The sequence below is a fragment of the Bufo gargarizans genome, chromosome 5 (assembly GCF_014858855.1).
Source record: "Bufo gargarizans isolate SCDJY-AF-19 chromosome 5, ASM1485885v1, whole genome shotgun sequence".
Classification (NCBI taxonomy): domain Eukaryota; kingdom Metazoa; phylum Chordata; class Amphibia; order Anura; family Bufonidae; genus Bufo; species Bufo gargarizans.
In genome coordinates, this window is record NC_058084.1 from 154,084,307 (window position 1) to 154,106,509 (window position 22,203).

A 22,203-nucleotide genomic window follows, 5' to 3' on the forward strand; every position below is an offset into this window, starting at 1 on the left:
GTTTTATAGGGTCCACTCACCTTCAGGCCCTCACCTCCAATGTTTTACAGGGAGTGCAGAATTATTAGGCAAATGAGTATTTTGACCACATCATCCTCTTTATGCATGTTATCTTACTCCAAGCTGTATAGGCTCGAAAGCCTACTACCAATTAAGCATATTAGGTGATGTGCATCTCTGTAATGAGAAGGGGTGTGGTCTAATGACATCAACACCCTATATCAGGTGTGCATAATTATTAGGCAACTTCCTTTCCTTTGGCAAAATGGGTCAAAAGAAGGACTTGACAGGCTCAGAAAAGTCAAAAATAGTGAGATATCTTGCAGAGGGATGCAGCACTCTTAAAATTGCAAAGCTTCTGAAGCGTGATCATCGAACAATCAAGCGTTTCATTCAAAATAGTCAACAGGGTCGCAAGAAGCGTGTGGAAAAACCAATGCGCAAAATAACTGCCCATGAACTGAGAAAAGTCAAGCGTGCAGCTGCCAAGATGCCACTTGCCACCAGTTTGGCCATATTTCAGAGCTGCAACATCACTGGAGTGCCCAAAAGCACAAGGTGTGCAATACTCAGAGACATGGCCAAGGTAAGAAAGGCTGAAAGACGACCACCACTGAACAAGACACACAAGCTGAAACGTCAAGACTGGGCCAAGAAATATCTCAAGACTGATTTTTCAAAGGTTTTATGGACTGATGAAATGAGAGTGAGTCTTGATGGGCCAGATGGATGGGCCCGTGGCTGGATTGGTAAAGGGCGGAGAGCTCCAGTCCGACTCAGACGCCAGCAAGGTGGAGGTGGAGTACTGGTTTGGGCTGGTATCATCAAAGATGAGCTTGTGGGGCCTTTTCGGGTTGAGGATGGAGTCAAGCTCAACTCCCAGTCCTACTGCCAGTTTCTGGAAGACACATTCTTCAAGCAGTGGTACAGGAAGAAGTCTGCATCCTTCAAGAAAAACATGATTTTCATGCAGGACAATGCTCCATCACACGCGTCCAAGTACTCCACAGCGTGGCTGGCAAGAAAGGGTATAAAAGAAGAAAATCTAATGACATGGCCTCCTTGTTCACCTGATCTGAACCCCATTGAGAACCTGTGGTCCATCATCAAATGTGAGATTTACAAGGAGGGAAAACAGTACACCTCTCTGAACAGTGTCTGGGAGGCTGTGGTTGCTGCTGCACGCAATGTTGATGGTGAACAGATCAAAACACTGACAGAATCCATGGATGGCAGGCTTTTGAGTGTCCTTGCAAAGAAAGGTGGCTATATTGGTCACTGATTTGTTTTTTAATGTCAGAAATGTATATTTGTGAATGTTGAGATGTTATATTGGTTTCACTGGTAAAAATAAATAATTGAAATGAGTATATATTTGCTTTTTGTTAAGTTGCCTAATAATTATGCACAGTAATAGTCACCTGCACACACAGATATCCCCCTAAAATAGCTAAAACTATAAACAAACTAAAAACTACTTCCAAAAATATTCAGCTTTGATATTAATGAGTTTTTTGGGTTCATTGAGAACATGGTTGTTGTTCAATAATAAAATGAATCCTCAAAAATACAACTTGCCTAATAATTCTGCACTCCCTGTATATGGTCTGCTCACCTGTAGGCCCTCACCTCCAATGTTTTATATGGTCTGCTCACCTGATGGCCCTCACCTGTAATGTTTTATGCGGTCTGCTCACCTGATGGACTTCACCTCCAATGTTTTATATGGTCTGCTCACCTGATGGCCCTCACATGTAATGTTTTATGCAGTCTGCTCACCTGATGGCCCTCACCTCCAAAGTTTTATACGGTCTGCTCACCTGTAGGCCCTCACCTCTAATGTTTTATACGGTCTGCTCACCTGTAGGCCCTCACTTCTAATGATTTATACGGTCTTCTCACCTGTAGGCCCTCACTACAATGTTTATAGGGTCCGCTCACCTTCAGGCCCTCACTACAATGTTTTATAGGGTCCGCTCACCTTCAGGCCCTCACCTCCAATGTTTTATATGGTCTGCTCACCTGATGGCCCTCACCTCCAATGATTTATATGGTCTGCTCACCTGTAGGCCCTCACCGCTAATGATTTATACGGTCTGCTCACCTAAATACCCTCACATATAATGTTTTAGAGCATCAGCTGAATAGCAGGCCCTCACATATAATGTTTTAGAAGGTCAGCTCAGCAGCAGGCACTCACCCCTAATTTTATATAGGCTCTGCAGCAGGCCCTCGCTCTGAAATGTTTTGGAGGATTACCAGCAGGCCATCAAGGATAATTTTTCAAGGGTGTGTATGACACCCTCCTTTATGTGTAAGAAAGGGTGTATTGGAGTGCCGGTTCCTTGTAATATTTGGAAGCCGTTTCCCTTAGTGCATAGGCTTTATGAGTGTAGGAGTCCCACTACCTGAACAATATTACCACAATGTGAATGAGGCCCTCCTTTATGTGATATACAGGTTGTATCGGAGTGCCTCTTCCTTGTAATTTTTGGCAGCACTTACACTGTATATACAATTGATAATACAGGAAAGAATGTTTCCTAACAATTTTTCCTCTAAAAAGTTTTTTTTTTGGGGGGGGTGTGGGCATTTTTTTGTTGTTCTGTAAAAGTGGCGTACAACATGGTTCCCAGCAGCGACATTGGAGTCTAAGTGGCATCCAGACATGGTCCCCCTGCTGTTCCTGATTGATTTCAGAGGTGTTTCCATCACTTTAAGACCTTTTCCTATGAACCAGGCACCCTCCCCTCATCCGAGCAGGGGGTGCCTGGTTGTCTCCCATTGACTTCCATTATACTCGGGTGCTCGGCCAAATGCACGAATACCGCTATGTGTTCGGACCGAGTACCCAAACACTTTGGTGCTCGCTCATCACTAATGCTAATGCAACGCTTATTTTGTAAATTACTTGGCAAATGCATTTTGTACAAAATTATTTGAGCCTGTCTGTCAAACGTCAAGGCGATCTCTGTAAGACGGGAACCTAACACTAAATACTACCTGTTATGCGCCATAACGACCACTATAAAATTCAGAGAGTGCCGGTTCCACATGCATGCTGGGTCCACTCTGCTTTTTATCATTTTCAGTGTGAAAATGGCCTCCATTAAATTCAGGGGATGCAAGTACCAACATTATTTCTATTACTATGGCATTATTTCACTTTATTTGGTTTGCAGAGTTCTGTTGCATTGTTTTTTTTTTATGTGTTTCTAGCCATGGCAGCGCGTACCTGCGCATTGGGATGTGCTGACTGACCCCCTTTTCTTTGCAGTTTGTACTGGAGGTGCTGCTGACACCTCAGCCGTGCACTCCTGACCAGCCTGTCTGCCCCATAGGCTGATTTCTATTAGTGTAAGTATATAGCTTGGCCTGCTCTTCCTCACTGGAAGCCTTTTGGCACCAGGAGAGGTATAGGGTGGACTCTCATTGCATTCAATGGAAGCTATCTGGCACCACGAGAGGTATGGAGTGGGCTCAGCATGCACCTTGGTACCTGCATCCACTGAATTTAATGGAGGCCATTTTGGCACCAAAAATGATAAAAAGCAGAGTGGACCCAGCATGCATGTGGAACCTGCACTCCCTGAATTTTATGGTGGTCGTTATGGCACATAACAGGTAGCATTTAGTGTTAGGTTCCCGTCTTACAGAGATCGCCTTGACGTGTGGCAGGCGGGCCCAAATAATTTTTGTACAAGAATGCCAAGAATCCCAAATTTACATAATAAACGTTGCATTAGCACCAGAATATTTTCTATAATTATAGCATTATTGTACTTTATTTGGTTTGCAGAGTGCTGCTGCATTGTGTTTTTTTTTTTCTTTGTGTTTCTAGCCATGGCAGCACGCACCTGCGCAGTGGGATGTGCTGACTGACCCCCTTTTTCGTTGTAGATAGATAGATAATTGATAGATAATAGGAGATAGGTAGGTAGATAATAGATGGATGATAGATAATAGGAGATAATAGATGGATGATAGATAATAGATGGATGATAGATAATAGGAGATATATAATAAATGTAATGTTAATCAAACTAACGCTATTAAAAGTGAAAGGCTGCGGCCTGAGGAGACACAATGCCCGCCGGTGTGACACTGTGTGGCCCCATTCCGCCGCCAGGGACCGCTCCGGGTGTCTCCAGGAAGCAGCGTCCTCACCACACATGACGGGGAGGAGGGACGGCTCCATCACACAGTTTCCTTCCGGTATCACATCCTCCTAACATGGCAGCTGCCGGGCTGTGCTCCTTCTTAGCAACAGGTAATGACAGCAGCGCTTTGTGTCTTCCTCCATGGTGAGTGTGATGAGCCCTGCCACCGCCATGTGAGCTTCTGCTGGAAAGGGCGTGCGCCCACCTATCACTGCACCCTGGGTGGGCAGCCGCCTATTACTGCACCCTGGCGTGTGCGCCCACCTATCACTGCACCCTGGGTGGGCAGCCGCCTATTACAGCACCCTGGGGTGTGCGCCCACCTATCACTGCACCCTGGGTGGGCAGCCGCCTATTACTGCACCCTGGCGTGTGCGCCCACCTATCACTGCACCCTGGGTGGGCAGCCGCCTATCACTGCACCCTGGGGTGTGCGCCCACCTATCACTGCACCCTGGGGTGTGCGCCCACCTATCACTGCACCCTGGGGTGTGCGCCCACCTATCACTGCACCATGGGTGGGCAGCCGCCTATTGAAGTGTATGGAGCGGACATAAGATGTGCACAGGAGGGAAGAGAAGTGTGATCATCTATAGGGGAGAGCAGTGACTGTACATAGTATGTAGTTCTATGTGATATTATGTAGCTGAACATGTATGAGATGTGCAGATCATTTATGTGAATGATGGTATATGATTGTGTACATATATAGGAAGTGCAGATCATATGTGTGAATGAATGGTATATGATTGTGTACATGTATAGGAGGTGCAGATCATATGTGAATGGACAGTATATGATTGTGTACATGTATGAGATCTGCAGGTCATATATGTGAATGTGCTATATACGATTGTGTACATGTATGAGATGTGCAGGTCATATATGTGAATGGACAGTATACAATTGTGTACATGTATGAGATGTGCGGCCATATATGTGAACGGACAGTATACAATTGTGTACATGTATGAGATGTGCGGCCATATATGTGAACGGACAGTATACAATTGTGTACATGTATGAGATGTGCGGTCATATATGTGAACGGACAGTATACGATTGTGTACATGTATGAGATGTGCGGTCATATATGTGAACGGACAGTATACAATTGTGTACATGTATGAGATGTGCGGTCATATATGAATGGACAGTATACAATTGTGTACATGTATGAGATGTGCGGTCATATATGAATGGACAGTATACAATTGTGTACATGTATGAGATGTGCGGTCATATATGAATGGACAGTATACAATTGTGTACATGTATGAGATGTGCGGTCATATATGAATGGACAGTATACGATTGTGTACATGTATGAAATGTGCGGTCATATATGAATGGACAGTATACGATTGTGTACATGTATGAGATGTGCGGTCATATATGTGAATGGACAGTATACAATTGTGTACATGTATGAGATGTGCGGTCATATATGTGAATGGACAGTATATGATTGTGTACATGTATGAGATGTGCGGTCATATATGAATGGACAGTATACGATTGTGTACATGTATGAAATGTGCGGTCATATATGAATGGACAGTATACAATTGTGTACATGTATGAGATGTGCGGTCATATATGTGAATGGACAGTATACAATTGTGTACATGTATGAGATGTGCGGTCATATATGTGAATGGACAGTATACAATTGTGTACATGTATGAGATGTGCGGTCATATATGTGAATGGACGGTATGTGATTGTGTACATGTATGAGCTGTGCGGTCATATATGTAAATGAGCGGTGTACAACTGTGAACTTGGACTGGACAGTATACAATAGGAGGTGCACAGATGTGAATGGAGGGCACTATGCATCATTGTGAACGTACAGGATGTGGAGACTGGATCCAGCCTTTCTAGGAGGTGCGGGTCATGTATGGGAATGGACTGTACACCCTGGTGCAGAGCGTACAGTTAGGTCCATATATATTTGGACAGAGACAACATTTTTCAAATTTTTGTTCACAATGGATTTTGAACAGAACAATTCAGATGCAGTTGAAGTTCGGACTTTCAGCTTTAATTCAGTCGGTTGAACAAAATAATTACATAAAATTGTGAGGAACTAAAGCATTTTTGAAACTAAATCCCTTAATTTCAGGGGCTCAAAGGTAATTGGACAAATATTTGTAAATAAAATGTTAATTTCTAATACTTTGTTAAAAACCTTTTGTTGGCAATGACGGCCTGAAGTCCTGAACTCATGGACATCACCAGACGCTGCGTTTCCTCCTTCTTAGTGCTCTGCCGGGCCTTTACTGCAGCGGTTTTCTGTTGCTGTCTGCTTGTGGTCCTTTCTTGTCTTTAACAAGTGGAACGCTCTATTGGGTTCAGATCAGGTGACTGACTCGGTCATTCAAGAATATTCCACTTCTCTGCTTTAATAAACTCCTGAGTTTTATGTTTTGGGTCATTGTCCATCTGTATTATGGAACACCGACTAATCAGTTTGGCTGGATCTGACCACACAGTACGTCTCTGACACAACCCCAGAATTCATCCGGCTGCTTCTGTCCTGTGTCACATCATCAATAAACAGTAGGGACCCAGTGCCACTGGATGCCATGCATGCCCAAGCCATTACACTGTGGTGGTATACTTGGATCATGAGCTGTACCATGCCTTCACCATACTTTTTTCTTTCCATCATTCTGATTTCATCTGTCCAAAGAATGTTTTTCCAGAAGTGTGCTGGATTTTTAAGATGTTTTTTGGCCTCATGCACACGGCCATTTTTTTGGTCCACATTGGGGACACAAAAGATGCCGACAGCACTCCATGTGCTGTCCGCATCCGTTGCTTCGTTCCGTGGCCCCGCCAAAAAAAATAACATGTCCTATTCTTGTCCGCGCTTTGTGGACAAGAATAGGCAGTTATAGTAAAGGCTGTCTGTGCCGTTCCGCAAATTGCTGAACGTGCACGGACGCCATCCATGTTTTGCAGATCCGTGATTTGCGGACCTCAAGACACACCATGGTCGTGTGCATGTAGCCTAAAGCAAAGTCCAATCTAGCCTTCTTATTCTTGAGGCTTATGAGTGGCTTGCACTGTGCCGTGAACCCTCTGTATTCACTTTCATGCAGTCTTCTCTTTATGGTAGATTTGGATATTGATATGCCTATATCCTGGAGCGTGTTGTTCACTTCCTTGGCTGCTGTGAAGGGGTTTTTCTTCACCATGGTAATTATTCTGCGATCGTCTGCCACTGTTGTCTTCCGTGGGCGTCCAGGTCTTTTTGCATTGTTTAGGTCACCAGAGCTTTCTTTCTTTCTCAGGATCTACCAAACTGTAGATTGTGCCACTTCTAATAGTGTAGCAATTTCTCGGATGGGTTCTTTCTGTTTTCCTAGATGAAGGATGGCTTGTTTCACCTGCATGGAGAGCTCCTTGACCGCATGTTTACTTCTCAGCAAAATCTTCAAAATGCAAGCACCACACCTCAAATCAACTCCAGGCCTTTTATGTGCTTAATTGAGAATGAAATAATGAAGGAATTGCCCATGAAACAGACTTTGAGTCAATTGTCCAATTACCTTTGGTCCCTTTAAAAACAGGGTGCCACGTGCAATGGAGCTGAAACGCCTAAACCCTTCATCAAGTTTTAATGTGGATACCCTCAAATAAAAGCTAAAAGTCTGGACTTTATGTCCATGTCCAATCCATTATAGAACTATAACCTGAAAATATCTTAGTAAACAAGTAAAAAACAAAATTTGTTTGTGTCCAAATATATATGGACCTAACTGTATATGTGAATGGCCAGTACATGATTTTGTACATGTAGATCATGTATTTGAATGGACAATGTATGCTCGGGGTACAGATATTATATACAGTATTTGTATACACTGGCGATTTTGCAGGTTTTCTCACCTACAAAGAATGGAGAGGTCTGTAATATCATAGGTACACGTCAACTGTTAGAGACAGAATTCCCAAAAATCCAGAAAATCACATTGTCTGCTTTTTGAATAATTAATTTGCATTTTATTGCACGAAATGAGTATTTGATACAATAGAAAAACAGAATTTAATATTTGGTACAGAAGCCTTTGTTTGCAATTACAGAGGTCAGGGGTTTCTGGTAGTTCTTGACCACGTTTTCACACACGGGCAGGGATTTTGGCCCACTGCTCCACACAGATCTTCTCCAGATCTTTCATGTTTCGGGGCTGTTGCTGGGCTGCATTGAGTTTTAGCTCACTCCAAAGATTTTCGATTGGGTTCAGGTCTGGAGACTGGCTAGGCCACTCCAGGACCTCGAAATGCTTCTTATGGAGCCACTTCTTAGATGCCCTGTGTGTGTATTTTGGGTCATTGTCATGTTGGAATGCCCAGCCACAACCCATCTTCAATGCTCATAAGGAGGCTGTTGGCCAAAATCTCGCGATACATGGCCCCACCCATCCTCCCTTCAATACAGTGCAGTTGTCCTGTCCCTATTGCAGAAAAGCACCCCCCAAAGTATGATGTTTCCACTCCCATGCTTCACGGTTGGGACCGTGTTCTTGGGGTTGTACTAGGGGTGGGCAATATATGATATTATTGCCATATCGCCCTGTGGCCATGGTGGAGAGGCTGGAGTGTGTGGACAGGTGTCTTTTATACAGGTAATGAGTGCAGAGTAGGAGGGCTTCTTACAGAAAAACCAACAGGTCTGTGAGAGCCAGAATTCCTGCTGGTTGGTAGGTGATCAAATACATATTTCATGCAATAAAAATGCAAATTAATTATTTAAAAAATCATAAATGTGATTTTTATTTTTTTATTCTGTCTCTCACAGTTGAAGTGTACCTATGATAAAAATTACAGACCTCCCCATTCTTTGTAGGTGGGAAAACTTGCGAAATCGCGGGTGTATGAAATGCTTCTTTTCCCCACTGTAGATGGAGGGTAGCTAGTTGGGAATATGTATACGAGGCGCAGGTGATATGAGTGAACAGTATAGGATTAAGAATAGGTGTTTGAGGTCCAGATAATATATGCGAGTAGGAAGGGCAGGTAGTCCAGTATATACGAGGGGCAGTTGAACACATCCTGCCATTTTGATTTCCCTGTGTTTTCTTGCAGTCTTATTCCTGTCGGCCCCCTCCTCAGCGTTTGTAGAGGACTTGGGTGAGACGTAAGTATGCTGTGTGTATAGGTGTGTGTCTACACCAGGGCTTCTTCTACTATCCCTAGCCAATCCATCTCCGTTCAGCTCCAAACAGATGCCATACGTGCAGCGCTCATCTTGCCCTAATCAGTGCCTAGCAAGCACGAAATACCCTCCTGGCAGTGCAGCACAGCATACCTCCCGTTCCCACGGCAGTGCAGCACAGCATACCTCCCGTTCCCACGGCAGTGCAGCACAGCATACCTCCCGTTCCCACGGCAGTGCAGCACAGCATAGCCCCCCTGGCAGCGCGGCACAGCATAGCCCCCCTGGCAGCGCGGCACAGCATAGCCCCCCTGGCAGCGCAGCACAGCATAGCCCCCCTGGCAGCGCGGCACAGCATAGCCCCCCTGGCAGCGCGGCACAGCATAGCCCCCCTGGCAGCGCGGCACAGCATACCCCCCCCTGGCAGCGCGGCACAGCATACCCCCCCTGGCAGCGTGGCACAGCATACCCCCCCCTGGCAGCGTGGCACAGCATACCCCCCCCTGGCAGCGCGGCACAGCATACCCCCCCCTGGCAGCGCGGCACAGCATACCCCCCCTGGCAGCGCGGCACAGCATACCCCCCCTGGCAGCGCGGCACAGCATACCCCCCCTGGCAGCGCGGCACAGCATACCCCCCCCTGGCAGCGCGGCACAGCATACCCCCCCCCTGGCAGCGCGGCACAAAACCTGCCCAATACTCTACCCATAGAAACTAATTATTTAGTCATTTCCTGCTTGGATACTGTGTCCAGCTCCCCACTCATGGCTCACGCACACGGACGTTTAATTTTTTTCGGTTCGAAAATTGCGGATCCACAAAAGACAGATACTGGCCATGTGCGTTCTTCATTAAATGGAACAGCAGGCCCCTAATAGAACAGTCCTATCGGTGTCCGTAATTTGGACAATAAAAGGACATGTACTATTTATTTATTTTGTCTTTTTTTTTTTTTTTTGCTGCCCTATTGAACAGAAAAATAAAAATAAACCAGTGCTATCATCCCAGGCACAATGAATTTGGGGTAGGCAGGTGTTGATATAGTAGCAATACACCTAGTCACGTGGGCATTCCTCACCCAGACCAGCTTCCTGGGAAGTCTTAGATGGAAGAAGTAGGACCATCTTACATTCCAAGCCTAAGTATATGTTGTCTATATTATTAGACTATAGGCCAGTTACATGGTGTATGTATACTGATATGACCACGATATTGAAAGTATTTGTATGTGTTGTACATTGTAGATAAGTAAAGGTGTCGTTTATGTTGTCTGTTATTCCTGGTGATACCAAGGCACCATGCTGTAGCTGTGGTATAAACTGAGAACAATCCCACAGGCTAGGGGGAAAAGCAGGTCGGAGCCTTGCGGCACGGTCGTGGAGGTGGACGTAGTCCTGCTCATATAATTCAGGGGAATTACCGTACCTGCCAAAATCAGTCAGCAGTACTATATGGCTGGGATGGTTTTATGTACCTGCTCCTTACCTGCCAAAGAGCCACAACCCAGAATTTGAGAAGGTTTGGTCTACACAAAGAGCAGCAGAGGGATGTGTGCTGGAAGGTAAGATAAATCTGCCTTTTCACCTGTATGATGAATACGCTCATGCTTATGTAATTGGTGCTCTTTGCCAATCAACTACGTGGCACTGTCTTGTTTCCCACTTATGTAATAGATGCTGACTGTCAATACAGTATGACTTTGTCACCCAACTTTCCTGACTTTTTGTAAAGAGAAAGGAGATTGTGGATTCTAGGGCTATCTTTCTCCTACTTCTCTATACCAGAGGTGACGTGAGGGTACTGGCGTCTTGTCTTGGTCAAATACCCATTACAGCTGGCACAATGGGGAGCCTGCATCCAGGATACACTGACTAACCATCATACAGTACCAAGTGCTAGGGGCAATGTGTCACATACACACCATCACAAGGACAGCCTAGGGGTGCATTTACACAAACGTATTTTCGGTCGGCGTCCGATCCACATCTTTTGACGATCGCATGCGCACCCATTAATTTAATGGTGCTGCAAAAACTGCAGACAGCGCACGGATGCCACACGTGTGCTGCCCACATCCACTCGACCCGAGCTAGAAAGGATAGAACATTGCCTATTCTTGTCCGTTTTGCAGACAATAAACTTTGTTTCAATGGCACCAGCAAAAAGTGCCAGATGCACACGGACTGCATCAGTAGTTGGAGGATTTGCGGAAAGCAAAATGGATACGGTTGTGTGAATGCACCCTCATGAGCTCTTTAAGAGTATATTCAGACGCGGGAGGTTTCTGTGCTGGTCCCATACATTTGAATCCAGCTTGTAGGAAACCATGTGCAGCCATACAGAAGAATGGACCAGGCTTTTGGTCAATGAAGTTTCGGCAACAAATCTGTCACATGTGAATATATCACAAAGGCTACCATTAATGGCAAGAAGCCTTTGAAACTGGACAGGCCCTGATATTTGGGCGGGATACCATATGTGAGAAGGTTATTATATTACTAGTTCTACATTTTGATGATTATTTTATTTATTTTTTAACATCACAACTTATATTTCTTCAAATAACTTTTGATCCAGTTTTTATTCCTATTTCACATGGCACAAAAATATTACTCGCTTCCTCCATCCACTAGGTTTCTCGTGAAGAGGTATTAGGAACTGAGAAGCCAAAATATTTTGGGTCTCATAATTCTGTAATGCACATGTACACGTCCTACAGGCACCATCAGGAGGGATTTATCAAAATTAGAGCAGTGGCAAAATGGAGCAGTTGCCTATAGCAATACGTTATGTTGCATGTTAGGTTCTCTAGGATTAACATCCTCAGGATAGGTCATCAATATGAGATTGGCGAGAGTCTGACTCCCGGCACCCCCGCGATCCACTCTGTTGAGTGCTGTGGCCTCCTCGCAGCTTACCAGGCACAGCGCCATACAGTGTGTAGTGGCTGTTCTTGGTATTGCAGCTCAGTTCCATTCATGGCATAGGTCATATGACTGATGAATGTGGCGTTACGTGACCTAGTAAGAAGCCTAAGCACTGGAGTGTAGGGGCCTCTTTGTACAGCTGATCGGCAGGGGTGCCGGGTCTGACCACTGGCGATCTCATATTGATGTTCTGTCCTGAAGATAGGTCATCAATATTTAAATCACAGGAAACCCTTTTAATTTTATAAAGTGTCTCTGGAAAATAATAATTTTTTAAATTATTTTTTACCCTATTGTGAGGTGGTTTAAAAATAATTGTTATTTGCAATTCCCTACGGATATGGCCACATGTAGTGGGTCAGTTGTGGAAAATATGCTGCGTACCAGGCTGAAATTTTTCCAGCGAGGATATGAGCTTGATGGCAGCTCCAGCTAGCTGTGCACATTAGATGAGTGTAGTCCCAACCCGTCCAGGCATGTATGTCTATGGGGACGCTGGGGGAGAGACCGGTGTTGTGCTGATAGCTATCTAATGTGTGTGACCACTATAACCGCCACATGGTTATTTCTAAAGCCTCCAGGCATGGGGCCTGGGATGGCGCCATAGCAGTGGTGCAGCCGGTGGTCCATTTGCCGTGTCGGTTAGGGCTGAAACGATTACTCAAATTAATCGATTAACTGAACACAAAAAATCCTCAAATCAATTGAATCGATGATTTGTTTGTGCCATGTGACCACATAGTGTGAGTGAAGAGCTTGCTATTACTCACGCTCCGTGGTCACCCGCCTACTCGCACAAAGCTGCTTTGGATCCTGACGTACACACATCGTCAGGACATTTTAGTTCACTGTCGCTGCGGCTGGGTACTGGTGGCTAGGTGGGGGAGTGGGGGGAGCTGGTGGCCTTGGGGGTGGAGCTCATGGCAGTGGGAGGGGGAGCAACTGATGAAATGGGGGAGCTGGTGGCATTGGAGGGGTAGCTGATGGCACTAGGTGGGGGAGAGCTGAAGGCACTGGGAGAGTGGAGCTAATGGGACTGGGGTGGGGAAGAGCTGAAGGCACTGGGGGAGTGGAGCTGATGGCACTGGGGTGGGGGAGAGCTGATGGCACTGGGGTGGGGGAGAGCTGATGGCACTGGGGTGGGGGAGAAGTGATGGCACTGGGGTGGGGGAGAGCTGATGTCACTGGGGTGGGGGAGAGCTGATGGCACTGGGGTGGGGGAGAGCTGATGGCACTGGGGTGGGGGGGAGCTGATGGGACTGGGGTGGGGGAGAGCCGATGGGACTGGGGTGGGGGAGAGCCGATGGGACTGGGGTGGGGGAGAGCTGAAGGCACTGGGGGAGTGGAGCTGATGGCACTGGGGGAGTGGAGCTGATGGCACTGGGGGAGTGGAGCTGATGGCACTGGGGGAGTGGAGCTGATGGCACTGGGGTGGGGAGAGCTGATGGCACTGGGGTGGGGAGAGCTGATGGCACTGGGGTGGGGGGAGCTGATGGCACTGGGGTGGGGGGAGCTGATGGCACTGGGGTGGGGGGGAGCTGATGGCACTGGGGTGGGGGGGAGCTGATGGCACTGGGGGAATAGAGCTGATGGCACTGGGGGGAACGGAGCTGATGGCACTGGCCGGAACTGATGCACTAGCGCTGATCTCACAGGGGGGAACGAAGGGTGTTGGGGACTGATGGCAGGGGGTCTGATGAGTTTTTATAAAGGAAAACTCGAATAATCGTAAAAATAATCGGTAGAATACTCGATTACTAAAATAATCGTTTACTACAGTAAACGATCACCCTAGTGCCGGTGATACCATGGGGCATTGAAGAGGGGCTGTAGAGGTATTGTAGGTCACCTATATGAGAACAGAGCATCCTATGCTACAACTGAATGTGATGCGGCATTATTGCTTCCTGTGTCAGTATCTAGAGGTAGTATTGCTCAGAGCTTCCGGATAGATGTAAAGGAGTATAAGGCTCCCTTCACATATATTTGTTGCTTCCGACCAGCAATTTTAGGCTGGGAGCCGGGCACAGATTTGGCATCTATACAATAACTGCGCTGGACAGAAAAACTGAGCATATTTGGCATCCGGATGTATATATATGAAGGGGCCTAACTGAGTAAGTAAACGCACTCTGTATCCTCTTTCAGTAACTCCCCCAAGAAGGGTGTGTGCTCCCAGTTTAAATTCTCCTTCAGACTGGGAAATCTGCCAACTACAGTCATCAAACTACAGAATATTGCACTACTTATGTTTTTGTAGTGTTTTCCATCACCGACGTAAAATGTGGAGTTTTAAAGCGGTTCTCCTGGAATTAAGAAAATACAATTGCTGAAAATACTTAAATATTAATTTATTATAAATATATTTCCGAATACCTTTCATTAGTTATAATGGCTCCATTGGTCTTGGGAGCAATTGTTAGGAGAAATAAAATGTCACCTGTCCTATTAGTACACACAGAACCTGTCCTAATCACACAGGAGGACAAGTTACTTCACAACACTGAGCTAAAGAGCTGCCTCATCCTCCTCTCTCCTCTACCTGTGTACATAATTATTGTTCTAAATACAGTTTAATATGATGGAATGGAGTTCATGAGGCGACATGAAGTACTGAGAGGATGGACAGGACAGACTGTGGTAATGAAGACTGCATACAAGTCCCGCTGCTCATTACTACATTCCTACCTCCTCTCTGTACTTCATGTCTCCTCATGAACTCCATTCCTAGAGATGCAACTGAAGATCATATTAAACTGTATTCAGAACAATAATCCCTGACAAGTAGGAGAGGAGGATGAAGCAGCTCTTTAATAAGAACCAGACTCAGAATTAGCTTTATTCGCCTAATGATTATTTAGCTCCGTGTTCTGAAGTAACTTGTTCTGCTGTGTGATAAGGACAGGCTTTGTGTGTACTAATAGGACGGCGGCCATTTTATTTCTCCTAATGATTGCTCCCTAGACAAAACGAGCCATTATAACAAATGAAAGGTATTTGGGAATATATTTATGATAAAGTAATATTTAAGTATTTTCTTAATTCCCAGAGAAGCCCCTTAAGTAAAGTTTTGTAAATAATTTGTTGGCACAGTACTGTTAATGAAGCTTCTTGCCATGCTATTAGGCTGGTCCTACGCGGCAATCTTGGCCGTGGCGGCTGTCACATGACCAAAGATGGCTGTGTAGATCAGCATCTAACACCAGCCTTACTGACTCCCTGAGCATAACTGTATTTTCCTTTTTTTTCCCAGTTTCTGAGGTTGACTTTTCTGACTGCTCAGTTTGCAAACTCACATTTTAAAAGGATCAGGAATAAATGGCTTCCTCCTCCAAAAGCAGCACCACACCTGTCACCAGGTGGTGTGTGGTATTGCAGCTCATCCCTATTCACTTCAGTGGAGCTGAGCAGTAATACCGGACACAACCCATGGACGGTTGCGATGCTGTTTCTGGAAGAAAGCAGTAGTTTTTTTTTCTAATTCTGGACATCCCCTTTAAAGGGCACTTGTCAGATCCCTTGTGCATAATGGTGTAGTGACAGACACATTAATATCGTATATTAACACTACAGTGGAATTTCAGCTGTGGTGCAGATGTGACTTCTGCAGTTTGACAATTTAGGCGCAGGCCTCCATCGTGGGTTTCGGCTTTTGCAAAACAAGGGTGAAATCCACAGAAAAATACTTGTAACGTCAGGATTTTGCGACTGATTTGTTTAGCGGAAGTTGCCATGGCGGATTTTTCCCACTGGAAATTTTGTTCTGTGTGACCATACCATAAAACATAGGGGCACATTTATTAAGAGCAGCTTTTTAGACGCTCGTCTTAATAAAGCCCTGCAATGGCGGTGGATCCGCTGAAGTTATGAAGAGACGTCGGCCCCTCCATAACTTCGGCACATACAGTGCCATTCTTGCTGTCTTCCTTTTAGAACTTTTTTTACGCCTGAATAAGGCATAGAAAATGGTAAATGAGCCAGCCTGCTGGCCCTTCCCTGCCCACAGTTTAAGACCTGGCGTAAGTGGGGCGAAGTCGTGCCTAATTTAGGTGTATTTCAGAATAGTAAATGACCCCCATACTTGACAGCTACATGCTAAGCATCTACAGATGCCTCCATGTAGTAGCACCTTCCGTCAGTATATCTGTACCACCTGACTAAATAGCTGATGAGCGCGCTGCGCTGAATGCCACAGTCCAAGCGCTGCTAATCTTTTCATGCTGGGATTTATTACCGTGCGGTTCACTGAGTAGCCATCAGACAATGTGATGAGTACATACAACTGGAGTATGTGGATTTCCACCGCATTGTGCCAGTGGTGCAAGCTTCGCTTTCTAGATGATGAAACCGCATGTCACAATCACCACAGCAATGATTGGTTATGACAGGAGCAGGCAACGGAAAGCTGAGAGAGCCCCCGGGGAGGGGATGCTGCAAGAATACTGAGAACCTAAAGCAAGATGGTGTAACAGCATTTATCCGCTAGATTGTAGATGATGCATTTAACATATCCAGCGTTTCCTGCCAGTCATCGTTGTCCAATGAACGTGCATGTTTGGAGGGGGGGTCCACGTGGCGGTGTGTCAGATGCCGTAGTGCAGTGTGGTTTTGGCTGCATACTTTGAAGCTGTAGGTCAGTTTTCTTATTTTCTTCACTTTTGCCTCTTTTATGGTTTCAAAAAGTTGGTGCATTCCATATTTTGTGCTATAATTTGCAACTTTTTACCCTTCTCGTTACTTTTCAAAAGTGGCAAGAAAAGTATTGGGGTTTTGCAGGCTGCTTTAAAATGAAGTCTGACACATGAAGTTCTGCTGTGACTGCGGTAATTGGGGAGATCAAGATGGCAGTGTTTCAAAAACTGGAGATTGTGGGGTTACCTGCTTTTTGTATCTCTAGTCTTAGGGTACTTTCACACTTGCGGCAGAGGATTCCGGCAGGCAGTTAATACAACCGTCTGCATCCGTTCAGAACGGATCCGTTTGTATTATCTTTAACATAGTCAAGACGATTGACTATTGTGCCAGATTGGGTCATAGAAAACGGATCAGGCCCCATTGACTTACATTGTGTGTCAGAATGGATCCGTTTGGCTCAGTTTCGTCAGACGGACACCAAAACGTTGCAAGCATGCATTTTGGTGTCCGCCTCCAAAGTGAAATCCCTTTCCATTCAGAATGCATTAGGGCAAAACTGATCCGTTTTGTACCACTTGTGAGAGCCCTGAACGGATCTCGCAAACGGAAAGCCAAAACGTCATTGTGAAAGTAGACTAATTAAGGAGTATTACCGTACCTGCCAGAATCAGTCTGCAGTACTACATGGCTATGATGGTTTTTGCCTAGCACTGGCAGGGACCTGCGCCTTACCTGTCAAGGAGCCACAACTCAGAATCTTAGATGGGTTGGTCTATACAAAAAGTAGCAGAGGGATGTTTGCTGGAAGGTAACATAAATCAAGGTCATTTTTGGCTGTATGAAGAATATTAAACATTGTTCACATTGTATAACGTTTACTACAGCCCTATGCCGATGATTGGTGCTCTTTGCCAATCAACCACATGACAATGTCTTGTTTCCCACTTATGTAATAGATGCTGACTGTCAATACAGTATGACTTTGACAACAAACTTTTTGTAAAGAGAAAGGAGATTGGAGCTTCTAGGGATATTTGTCTCCTACTTAGCTCTACCAGTGGTGACCTCAAGGTACCGGTGTGTTGTCTTGGTCACCTACCCATTACAGCTGGCACCGTGAGGAGCCTGCATCCAGGATATATCACCTAAGGATCATACAGATCCAAGTACCATGGGCGATGTGTCACACAAACTGTATCACAAGGACACCCTAATAATGAGTGTATTCACACACAAACAACAGCAATGTTTTGATTACTGGAGGTTGTGGGGTACTTGCTGTTTGTATCTCCAGTCTTACTTATTGGATCTAATATTACATATTTTCCTTATGACCATCTTCCCTTTTTGAATCGAATCTGATATTTTTCTTCTCATAAATCTTATGACAAACACACCTCATTTGGATTTTGTGAACCTGGCCCCAGGACAACCCTTTGTTAAATGGAAGCTGTGCTCCAGATCCCCTCATTCAGCCACTGCAGGATGAACGTAACGTTACATAATGATCACTCATGTGGGTTGGTCTGGATCTGCTACAGCTCGTGGTGAGTTGTGTGCTCCCAAGAGGGGAAACCCTTCTCTATCATGTCACTATGCTCTACTAGGGCAGATGGAAAGGACTTGACTTTATGACACAACCTCTTAAGGCCATTTTCAGACCATGAAATTTAATTTTATGATTTATTTAGTGTTTGGGGTTACAATTTTATCTATACTGTTCAGTAGAAGAACATAGTGTAGATGTATATTCCATGTCATAAGGTTGTAAGAAGGAACTCCCATTTACTGTTTTGTTTCTGTTCCTTTTTGTAGTTTCAAGGACACTAGACAAGACGATGTTTGGCTTGTGGATGTAAGTCTTGGTTACTTTCAGACTTGTATACTATCTTGGTGAAGTGTGTATATATATATATATATATCTGTCATTTCTGTGCCATTGATAAAGCTGATCATGTATACACTATACTCTTGTATATTGGCTTTATTTTGCCAGTCTTGTTAGGTTCACATTGTGTTTTTAGCCTCCATTTAACTTAATCTCCAGGAAGAGCTTCCAATTTATGCATTAAAGAGGTTTTCCGAGAGATATTTTTACTGATGACATACCCTCAAGGTAGGTCATCAGTATCTGATCAGTGGGGCTTTGACACCCAGGACCCCGTCACCTGTTTGAGAAGGCATTGGTGATTGCAGTAGCGCTGTGGCCTTCTCTCAGTTCACCAAGCCCAGCGCCATACATTGTACAGTGGCTGTGCTTGGTATCGCAGCTCAGCCCCATTCACTTCAATAGGGCTGAGCTGTGCCTAGGCCATGAGACAGATGAATGTAACATCACATGGCGTACTACCACGAGCACTGCTGCCTTCTCTGCTATAATGGAGAGGACCTCCTGAGAATAACTTGGCAGTACAGGCTTTGTATACTAGTGCAGCTTTGATCACTGAGAGAGATTGTGGCATGTTAATCCAGCTCCTTGCCTCCACTGACGAGCAGGCGATTATTGGGAAGGAATGGTCCCCTCCCAATAATTGCCTAGTCTAAATGCAGCATTATGCAGGCTGTGTAGACCTTCACCAAATTTATGGGGCTTAGGCAGGATGACACATTTGGTGCAGGGATAGTCACTTTGTGTCTTACTTTTTATTTTATTGGTTGGTTGGCTTTACGGCAGAATTTTATGCCAGGACTGTGCACAATTTTGGCACAAAATGGTGCATCTTAGGCCACACCCTTTTCCAAATAAACCTCACCCCCTAGGTGTGATGGGCACAGTTGGTTTTTCTAAAATTGCACCAAGCAATGCATCACTGGGCCACTATCTCCAGAGAACTTGAAGACAGTGGCAGATATTTAATTTATTTGATGGCGTTACAAAGCATTTGAACATATGCTGCTCTCCACACTACCCCTGATCACTGGGGGTACCTGTAGCCGCAGACTTTGAGATTGTCTTATTTTTTGAAGGATGTTTTTGGTCAAATAAGTTGTTTAAAACAGACAACTTCTTTAAACCAACTTAATAGAAACACTAGTGTTAAAGTGGTATGTTTCCAATGTCCTGCTTATCTCATCTGTAGGTGGACCAAGATTTTTTTTTTTTTAATTCGTTTTTGTTCCCTAGTTTTATGCACCTTGGTGTGGCCACTGCAAGAAACTTGAGCCTGTTTGGAATGAGGTTGGCATTGAGATGAGGTCAAGTGGATCCCCTGTGAGAGTTGGAAAGATGGACGCAACAGTTCATTCAAGTAAGTGTCTACAGTTTGAATAGTTTTGTTTGATAAGGTCTACACATGGCAGAATGTTTTCCCCACAAATTCACTGCATTAAATGCAGATTTTGTTAAAGATTGTGCTGCTGGTTAATGTATACATATACAGACGTGGACAAAATTGTTGGTACCCTTTGGTCAATGAAAGAAAAAGTCACAATGGTCACAGAAATAACTTTAATCTGACAAAAGTAATAATAAATTAAAATTCTATAAATGTTAACCAATGAAAGTCAGACATTGTTTTTCAACCATGCTTCAACAGAATTATGTAAAAAAATAAACTCATGAAACAGGCATGGACAAAAATGATGGTACCCCTAGAAAACACAGAACATAATGTGACCAAAGGGACATGTTAATTCAAGGTGTGTCCACTAATTAGCATCACAGGTGTCTACAACCTTGTAATCAGCCATTGGGCCTATATACAGACGTGGACAAAATTGTTGGTACCCTTTGGTCAATGAAAGAAAAAGTCACAATGGTCACAGAAATAACTTTAATCTGACAAAAGTAATAATAAATTAAAATTCTATAAATGTTAACCAATGAAAGTCAGACATTGTTTTTCAACCATGCTTCAACAGAATTATGTAAAAAAATAAACTCATGAAACAGGCATGGACAAAAATGATGGTACCCCTAACTTAATATTTTGTTGCGCAACCTTTTGAGGCAATCACTGCAATCAAACGCTTCCTGTAACTGTCAATGAGACATCTGCACCTCTCAGCAGGTATTTTGGCCCACTCCTCATGAGCAAACTGCTCCAGTTGTGTCCGGTTTGAAGGGTGCCTTTTCCAGACTGCATGTTTCAGCTCCTTCCAAAGATGCTCAATAGGATTGAGGTCAGGGCTCATAGAAGGCCACTTTAGAATAGTCCAATTTTTTCCTCTTAGCCATTCTTGGGTGTTTTTAGCGGTGTGTTTTGGGTCATTGTCCTGTTGCAAGACCCATGACCTGCGACTGAGACCAAGCTTTCTGACACTGGCTAGTACATTTCTCTCTAGAATTCCTTGATAGTCTTGAGATTTCATTGTACCCTGCACAGATTCAAGACACCCTGTGCCAGACGCAGCAAAGCAGCCCCAGAACATAACAGAGCCTCCTCCATGTTTCACAGTAGGGACAGTGTTCTTTTCTTGATATGCTTCATTTTTTCGTCTGTGAACATACAGCTGATGTGCCTTGGCAAAAACTTCGATTTTTGTCTCATCTGTCCACAGGACATTCTCCCAGAAGCTTTGTGGCTTGTCAACATGTAGTTTGGCATATTCCAGTCTTGCTTTTTTATGATTCGTTTTCAACAATGGTGTCCTCCTTGGTCGTCTCCCATGTAGTCCACTTTGGCTCAAACAACGACGGATGGTGCGATCTGACACTGATGTTCCTTGAGCATGAAGTTCACCTTGAATCTCTTTAGAAGTCTTTCTAGGCTCTTTTGTTACCATTCGGATTATCCGTCTCTTAGATTTGTCATCAATTTTCCTCCTGCGGCCACGTCCAGGGAGGTTGGCTACAGTCCCATGGATCTTAAACTTATGAATAATATGTGCAACTGTACTCACAGGAACATCTAGTTGCTTGGAGATGGTCTTATAGCCTTTACCTTTAACATGCTTGTCTATAATTTTCTTTCTGATCTCTTGAGACAGCTCTTTCCTTTGCTTCCTCTGGTCCATGTCGAGTGTGGTACACACCATATCACCAAACAACACAGTGATTACCTGGAGCCATATATATAGGCCCAATGGCTGATTACAAGGTTGTAGACACCTGTGATGCTAATTAGTGGACACACCTTGAATTAACATGTCCCTTTGGTCACATTATGTTCTGTGTTTTCTAGGGGTACCATCATTTTTGTCCATGCCTGTTTCATGAGTTTATTTTTTTACATAATTCTGTTGAAGCATGGTTGAAAAACAATGTCTGACTTTCATTGGTTAACATTTATAGAATTTTAATTTATTATTACTTTTGTCAGATTAAAGTTATTTCTGTGACCATTGTGACTTTTTCTTTCATTGACCAAAGGGT

General features: G+C 44.5%; 1 protein-coding gene across 1 annotated transcript in view; it reads left to right on the forward strand.

Annotated features, from left to right (window-relative positions):
- Window positions 1–4,179: 4,179 nt before the first annotated feature.
- The window catches only part of TMX3 (thioredoxin related transmembrane protein 3), a 79,681-nt gene continuing 61,657 nt past the window's right edge, over window positions 4,180–22,203 (forward strand). Inside the window, exons 1-4 of the mRNA XM_044294590.1 lie at window positions 4,180–4,270; window positions 9,258–9,309; window positions 18,705–18,744; window positions 20,014–20,137. Of these exons, the coding sequence (XP_044150525.1) occupies window positions 4,234–4,270; window positions 9,258–9,309; window positions 18,705–18,744; window positions 20,014–20,137 (253 nt within the window). The 5' untranslated portion in view covers window positions 4,180–4,233. The remainder of the gene's footprint in view (window positions 4,271–9,257; window positions 9,310–18,704; window positions 18,745–20,013; window positions 20,138–22,203) is intronic.